This window comes from Macaca mulatta, chromosome 1 (genome assembly GCF_049350105.2).
Source record: "Macaca mulatta isolate MMU2019108-1 chromosome 1, T2T-MMU8v2.0, whole genome shotgun sequence".
Taxonomy (NCBI): domain Eukaryota; kingdom Metazoa; phylum Chordata; class Mammalia; order Primates; family Cercopithecidae; genus Macaca; species Macaca mulatta.
The window spans coordinates 138,462,401-138,471,414 of NC_133406.1; the positions used below are offsets into that span (position 1 = coordinate 138,462,401).

Consider the following 9,014-nt stretch of genomic DNA (forward strand, 5'->3'; position numbering starts at 1 on the left):
AGATCACCAACATAGTTTCATATTTTTTTTCCTTTGCCTTCTGGAGTTCTGCATCTACAGATGAAGATGGAATCAATTGCTTTTAATGCATGATTTAAGTGGTGTACCTGTTTTCAGAGTCCCATCTGACTCCTAGCATTCTTTCTACTTATATTTCTAAGTCCTTTCCTTTTTCTCTTCAAGGCAGATCATCTCCCTCCTTGGGTCTCACTTGCTCTGCTTAAACACAAATGCATCTTATTCCATCTTCATCTTTAATGACCACTCTTCATCAACCCTGCATTCTGGAAATTGGTTCAAATTTCTTCACTAATGGCTCTTGTACCTTTTCTTTTCTTTTTTCTTTTGTTTTTGTTTTTTTTTCCACTCATGGTTTACTCCTTTACCATCATTTTAATGAGATCATAGAAAATGAAAGCAGATAAAATCATGTATCACTTCATCATCTTAAGTCAGAATTACTTTTCTATGCTTAGAAAAAAAAATCACATCTTTTATGATGTTTTTAGGGGAAAGAGAGGCCCTTCTATTTGTTATACTCTACTTACACTTGAAATTGTTATGCTCATATCATCTGTGGATTAACAAATGTATATGGGACATTATTAAAAATAGTATTACTCCCACTTATTCTGCATTCAGAAAATATACTCAACTAGATCTGTTCAGAATATGATTAACATTTTCTAGTTCAAACTGATACTACTTTACTCATATATTGTTTGTGTGTTTATAGCAGGTAGAGCTTATATAGTCTAAATAGGCTTAATGCAAGGTCTTGGTATTCTATAGATAATGTCATAAAGTCTTCTGAATTATTGGTCTAGTTTTACTGATTTGAGGAAATCATAAAGTAACCCACTCTATGGATATAACGATACTATCACATTTGATTTCTTTTACATAAAGGGAAAAATATATTCAATTCAGGTTTTATGAAATGCTAGAGATTACTAAATTTGTAGTTATCACTGAACTAATAATGCAAAATATGCTACCATTCATCATCTTCCTAACTGCAAAGCTTAGTATTCTGCCAATTATAAATTATTCTTATAAGAAGTACATATAGAGAAAACTGAGCCAAAATAAGTTTCAAGTTATAATTAGTTTGTCTTTTATTTGCTTTGGGTATTCTTGTCTTTCCAAACAAACAAGGACCAACAGGAACTAATAGAAATTGATCAATTCTAAATAGTCAGAGGAGGAAAGAAGATATGTAGAACAAATAGGACGCAAAAAAGTTTTTAAAAAAGAAAGAAATAGAAGAAAATAACATGATATAAATGGATGAGAAAGACTTTTTTGTTTACACCAAAATCCAACATTTATAGGCAGTCATATTGCCTTTCACAATGTGTATAATTAATAAATCACTTTTAAATTTTGCTGTTTAAAAATCTCATAAAACTATATATTGGGTGCTATGCTTACTACCTGGGTACAAAATACCTGTGTAACAAGCCTGCACATGTACCCCTAAAATAAAAGTTGAATTTAAAATAAATAAAAAGAAAGATAAGCATAATAAGTGACCCAAACTAATATAATTCAGATAAAGGGACAAAAACATTATTTTATAATATGGTTAAAACTTTATAGTAATCTTTTTTTTTAATCTCACAAAAATATGTAGCTTTCTGTTTGGTTTTGGCTTTGGCATTTATGAAGTCCAAGCTATTTCTAAGATCTTATTCACAGCCAGGCTGGGTTGATAAAAATATTACAACTTTTTTTCATGAAAATCATTAATTTTTTGTCACGTATTACATCTCCTCATCTTTCTTTTTTTTTTTTTTTCCCCCGATACGGAGTCTTGCTCTGTTGCCCAGGCTGGAGTGCAGTGGAGCGATCTCGGCTCACTGTAAGCTCCGCCTCCCGGGTTCACGCCATTCTCCTGCCTCAGCCTCCCGAGTAGCTGGGACTACAGGCGCCCGCCACCACGCCTGGCTAATTTTTTTGTATTTTTAGTAGAGACGGGGTTTCACCGTGGTCTCGATCTCCTGACCCCGTGATCCACCCGCCTCGGCCTCCCAAAGTGCTGGGATTACAGGCGTGAACCACCGTGCCCGGCCTCCTCATCTTTCATCTACATGTGACTTCAGGGTCTGAGGGTTTGAGTTTTGGGGGTTTTGTTCTGTGTGTGTTTATATCTGCCCTATCAGACCTGTTATCTGTATAAGGCATTTACCTTTAAAAGCTCTACATCTTTCTTATAGACTGTGGTTGAATTTTTTATTCTTATAGCCTGTAAAGTTATCTTCTTGGGGACTGCTTCTTTGCCAATATAGAATGAAAATCAATTGGTAGTGTTTTTCTGGCTGGCATAAGTTATCCATAGTCACAAAGCATAGGGACAGGGGAAGGGCAGGAGTTTCTAGCCATCAATTAAACAGATCCATGGGCAATTTGCTTCATTTTTCTAACTTTTTACTTAAGAGAAGCTGCCACCGAATTGGTATAATGATAATGATGTCCCTCATTTATTTCTTTACAGATTGTACAAATCATTTCCCACTTTAAAATTTTATGTTTAAAATTTGAAGCATTGAAGAAGCAACTCCTCATGGTTCAATGTTCGGTTAAAGGCCCAGCACCCACTGTGAATAATCATTTATTCAGAAATGTTATATTAATCCCATGCATTGGCTTAGTTCTATGATCCCCTTCTTTGCTCTTAGTGTGAGTATGCATACTGGAATCACTGGTTTTGTTCACCTAACATGTTTGTGTTTCTCTAATTTCAGCATGTGGCAAATTGATGAAAATCACAGGCCCAGTTACAGTCAAGACATCTGGAACCCGATTTGGTGCTTGGATGACAGATCCTTTAGCATCTGAAAAAAACAACAGAGTATGTTTCTCCCACAAACACCTTTGCTTAGAATTAAGTTCTGCTTACACTTTTTCTCCTCTGGACTATTCATTTTCTTCAGGGATATTTGTTTGTACTTGAAAACTGTTACATAATTTGCAAATATTTTCTGTTTGATATTAACATATCTAAGAAAGAATGGCAAATCTATTTTAGTAAAATATTACATCTTCTAATTCATCAGTTTAGCAAATCTAATTTTATTGATTTTAGTCATGTTTTATGCTTGAGAAGGGCTAACTTCCTGTATACTCTTTCTAAAATATGTTCTTTAGTATGAAAACATAGCACTAAATAAGTGAAAAACTCAAGGGCAAACTTCCCTGCATACTCTTTCTAAAGTATGTTCTTTAGTGTGAAAAAAATAGCACTAAATAAATGAAAAACTCAAGGGCAAAACCAATTTACTAAATAAGCTTAAATATCCCTGAAGTCTAGAAGTAATTTTAAAAACAATAGCACTGAAACTTTTGGGGGGTATTTTCATAAGTTAACAATGTTTGTGTTATATAAATCAATATACTAGAAGCTTGCCAAGCTCTATTTATGTCATATTACAGAACTCAGTATAAATTAAGATTCTCTTGGGTTCCTTCCAAATAAGTTAGTTATTAAGTTAGTAAAATGGTTTCTTTAAAATGTAGTTGTACTTACAAGCTAGCCCAATAAACAAGTGTTTCTAGAAGATTCTATGGTACTTATTTCAGTTTAATATGCAAAACTAGACTATGCATTTTTTTCAGAGCAAGAGAGAGAATAAATGTAATTTGCTGAAGGTTATGTTTGTTGTAGTTTTCACTGATTGTATTATTTATCAGGGGTTGTAATTTGCATTGACGTATGTTTGGTTCACTCAGTGATATGCACCAAATGGTCAGGAATTTAAAAAACAAAGAAAGAAAAAGCAAAAAAGCAAATTGATGTCAAGGTAGTAAATTCAGTGATTTCTTTTTCACATAGACAGACCATAGCAATATTTTTACAAAAGCCTGAAATACATTGCAGCAAGTCAGCAGTAAGATAGTGTGGCTTCCAGAGCCTGAGAATTATAATAAAAAGTGCTGACTCTCACTGTCTTTCTTTTGGAATTATCAGAAAAGTACAGAATTTAGTCACTCCATTTATTTTTTTCCTTCTTCTCAGGTCTGGTACATGGACAGTTATACTAACAATAAAATTGTTCGTGAATACAAATCAATTGCAGACTTTGTCAGTGGGGCTGAATCAAGGACATACAACCTTCCTTTCAAGTGGGCAGGAACTAACCATGTTGTCTACAATGGCTCACTCTATTTTAACAAGTATCAGAGTAATATCATCATCAAATACAGCTTTGATATGGGGAGAGTGCTTGCCCAACGAAGCCTGGAGTATGCTGGTTTTCATAATGTTTACCCCTACACATGGGGTGGATTCTCTGACATCGACCTAATGGCTGATGAAATCGGGCTGTGGGCTGTGTATGCAACTAACCAGAATGCAGGCAATATTGTCATCAGCCAACTTAACCAAGATACCTTGGAGGTGATGAAGAGCTGGAGCACTGGCTACCCCAAGAGAAGTGCAGGGGAATCTTTCATGATCTGTGGGACACTGTATGTCACCAACTCCCACTTAACTGGAGCCAAGGTGTATTATTCCTATTCCACCAAAACCTCCACATATGAGTACACAGACATTCCCTTCCATAACCAATACTTTCACATATCCATGCTTGACTACAATGCAAGAGATCGAGCTCTTTATGCCTGGAACAATGGCCACCAGGTCCTGTTCAATGTCACCCTTTTCCATATCATCAAGACAGAGGATGACACATAGGCAAATGTGATATGTTTTCATTGATCTAAACAGTGTAACTTGTGATAAACTCTATAGGACCCCTTCCATTTTTTTTCTTCATTATTATTTTTCATCATTTCTCCAAAGCAAAGCATTTTTATTGTAAAGTTGGTGTTTCAAAAAAATAGTTGAGCTTGTCTAACTTACCATGTTGGAAACACATCTTAACTTCTAAATTTATAAGGCCTATCATGTCCTTGTCATGAAAAGCACTAAAACAAAAGAGTTTAAGTGGCAAAAGTCATAGTTTTGCAAGAGATAAATGATCTGCCTTATATTAGAGTCAGAGACTAATGGTGGCTTAAATGCATGAATGTCTTTTTTTTTTTTTTTAACTGTCATTTTTTTACTGTCTTTTGCTCCATACCAGGAAATATTTTGGTAGGAATTAGAAGAACAAAAAGCACTTTTACCCCATCTATTTCTTTTAAAAAAAGTAAGGATTTCATTTATATTGAAAAACAATATTAATCATTTTGTTGTTAACACAATTCTCTGATGCGGTGCTGTACAGTCATTTTTAAATCTCTTGCTAACATTTTATTGGCAGTATGTATTTCTACCATTGTAACCACCATTGTGCTATTGTAACTCTTCACTTCTGTGAAAGTAATATTTTTTATAAAATACACTGAAATTTAATCTCAGTAATTGAGTCCATTTTCAAGTGTGGTCAAGAATAATCTTCTTGGCTTACCCCTTTACATAAGCATTATAAACTAAAATGAAGACCAAACCAGATACCTTACATAGAGTCTTTATTTTAACCCAAGTTTATTGGGCCACTGACATTGAATGCAACACCTCTTTTCGTACACCTTAGTTACTCTGCTCACTCCACTGAATGCAGCCCATATAGTTTTTGGCACAAGATGCAGCTGGATTCCAAATATTGGATTTGAGTTGACTCTACTCATTTCTTATATACTAAAGAAATTTTGTTCTTCATAGTTAAATGTACTAGCATTTAATTTATATTTGACATACAACTTGCAATAATGAAATTCCTTTTGTCAGGACCCTGAAAAGTACATAAGCACATTTGAAAACTATTAGAAAAAAAATTTCTGTAATGTCCTCTAGATTTACATTATGAGCCTTGAGGAGTTATTGGCAAGATTTGTGCAAAATAAAATGATGAGGAGACTTGGGAGTTGTCTTTGTGGTTTCAAAAGTGTAAATAACCAATTCAGAAAACGAAATGGAAAAACAACCCCTTGTTACCTTGATTCACTGTATGTGGGAAAATAATGTAATCAAAAGGGAAGAGCTTTAATAATACTTACATTAATAACTCTATAAAACATATAATCAAACTATGTATCAAACATTTCATTGAGTTTGACTGCATTTTCCACATATTAAAAAAATAGTTCCCTAAGGCAGCTTTATGGAAACTAATATGGGTTGGTTTTACAATTTAAAAAGTATATTCTATAATAAATAATAAAACATTGTTTTAAATGTTTAGTTTCACACATACATAGTACCACAATTTTCTTTGGAAGATAAGGATGTAACAATTTAGATAAAGCATCATGTAAAGAAATCCTAATATGTAAGTGTAATTCATTTCAAATGTCACAAGTAAGGCATCATCCTCAAATATCTCACTGTCAAAATTGTAGAATTAAATGACCCAATATTGAAACTGTCAAAGTTTAACAATGATTTCTTTTTTTTTGCCTACAAAAAGTTAGCATGATTTAATGACTACTGTGGGTCCTTTTGCAATATTTTATTCTTTTTTTACAAGTTGATGTAAGCTCTGGTTTGCTACTGGGAGTTGGAAAATTTCGGAGATTCACTTGTCATTGCACACACACCACAAAAATAATCAGTCTGTGTTCCATATATTGAGTTTGTACGAGGAAAGGAAGTCACTTTAATTTTTAAAAAGAATGAATTTTTAAGTAGAGAGCCTCTAATAGATATCTGTATCATTACTACTTGTTTGTTTAAAACAATGTTATGTGGTACAACATACATTCAAAATTTGGCTGATTACAGCTTATTCATGAGGTATAAAGCTTGCAAACCACTTTATTGTTTTCTAAGTAAGATTTTATCACCATTTCCAATTTATAGTGTATGTGCTGCTAGAGCAAACACAGATATTATTTTCACTAGAAGTGGGGAAACATGAATTTTAAAATGTGATAATTATTAAACATTTGCAGTTTAAAAGCATTTTTCTTAATGAATTATTATCAGTTTTGTGCCTGAAATAAATAAGAACTACTCTATTCACTGATTTTTAAATCTCCAACAAATAAAATAAATCTTATGAGGGAAATAATGAGTATTTTTAAATCATGCACATAATCAAAGCATTGGAGAAATCCAAGCTCAGAAACTCTTAATCCTAACTGAACCTATGTAACTGATATTTTCTGAATTAGCCAGATCATTAACAAGCTTTCACATCACTCATATAATAATACGTTCATGGTCTGATTGTGTATATGTGTTATTTGTGGCGCTTGAATCACATGCTTATTATTTGCACCTAAACTTACATCTACGAGTTCAGATAATGATAGTATTTCAGTATGTTTCCAATATGTAGAGATAAAAGAAAAAATGACAGCAGATGTGTTATATAAATAGAATTATGATTAGTTAAGGTTCATTACAAACTCAGAATCTCTGATTCGTGTCTCCATACTCATGGAGTCATTTCACCTTTGTAGTCAGTAGTATTCTCTCTGATGATGAAATGTTATCTTCAGAAAATAATGTTAATTTTTTATTGTTTCTTATTTTTAATAAGAAACAAGTTTTTATATCTTAAAATAATTACCAAATTTAGGTGTATGAATTTTTCAACCAGCAAAATTATTTTTAAAATGTAACTATATAAAATTATGCTTATGTTCATTTCAAAATAAACCAATTATTTCCCTATTAAGCTAAGTTTTACATGTAATAGTTCTTTAGTGTTATTCTCCTTAAAGAATAATTTACAAAAAATTTTAAAAACTTATCTGATCACTTTAACCATTGCAGAGTATGTAAAAGCCAAGCTTTATAGAAATATAATATTTGGAAAACCATCAAAAATATCATCTTGTTGAATTGATGAATAGTTATGATTATATTCTTTATTGTACTCTATGTGATAAAGTTCCCATGACATGATCAAAGGATGGATGCTCATGTGAAGACACAGCAAGAAGGAATCACCTACGAAGCAGAAAAAGGCCCTCGCCATGCACAGAATTTACTGGCACCTTGAGCTGGGACTTCCCAACCTCTAGAACTGGGCGAAATACATTTCTGTTGTTTATAAGCTTTAAAAAAAAATGGACATCTAGAAATGAAGTATACTTCACTTTCTCCATCATCAGATGATAAGTAGAACATGAGATAAGCTACTATGAAATAGTCTACCGAGTGTTCTAGGAAAGGAGCATGAATTGTATGCGGACTCTGTAGGATGAAGCAAAGCCTTCATTGCTTAATGTTTATAGCTTTAAACAGTTATTTATAGAAAGGCCCAGAGTCATAAATATTCAGTTCAGCAAGCAGTATCCTTACTGAAATCAAGATTATAGAATCATTTCTCATTCTAAAAGTTAACTAAACTCAGCATAAAACTATTAGCCAACAATTTGTCATTACTAGTGGCTTCAGAGAAAGTCTGGGACTTAATAAAATCTGTTCTTTTGAACTGTTGAACTTATACTAGAAAATAAAATAATGACAGCATTAACTTATGGAAGAAGAAACAACTTCATGAAAAATTTGTCATTATTTTTCTAAGAAACCATGAATGCAAATCTTGAAAATCACTTGAATAAAGCATAGAAAACTATTGCTCTACTATTTAGCCAATCAGAAAAATAAATGTTCCCCCCAACTGAATTTACCAAGCTGATTTATCTGACTTACATCTTCAAATTATGTTACGCAGTTTTTCTCTTTTGGTTGATCTATTCCATCAGGCTTAGTGGAATTTTAATCTTGTTTGGAGCCTGCCTTGTCTCCAAAATGTCAAACTGGTTGGCATAAAACTTACTCCCTTTGAAGCTCAGTTTATCAAGTGCCAAATAGGTTTTACAGATATTATTAAATATGACTTACAAGTGACATAAAAGAAAAGAATTAAGTTGTACATTGCTAAGAGGATATAACTTTTATATTTTATATCTATGGCAATCTTAAAACATAGTATTAATATAATTATTCCTAGTTAAAGATATGAAGTGATATGGTGAACATGGAAAAGTTCTCGGGAATATTTTAGTGCCCTGAGAAGTCTGCAAGTAAACCATACACATCTATGCAGTTCAGC

General features: G+C 32.7%; 1 protein-coding gene across 2 annotated transcripts in view; it reads left to right on the plus strand.

Moving 5' to 3' along the window:
* Positions 1 to 6,376, plus strand: part of OLFM3 (olfactomedin 3) — a 197,685-nt gene extending 191,309 nt beyond the window's left edge. Inside the window, 2 exon segments of one of the 2 annotated variants that reach the window (NM_001266811.1) lie at positions 2,748 to 2,854; positions 4,019 to 6,124. In NM_001266811.1, coding sequence (NP_001253740.1) covers positions 2,748 to 2,854; positions 4,019 to 4,696 — 785 coding nt within the window. In that variant the 3' untranslated portion in view covers positions 4,697 to 6,124. 2 annotated transcript variants of the gene reach the window in all.
* The last annotated feature ends 2,638 nt before the right edge of the window (positions 6,377 to 9,014 follow it).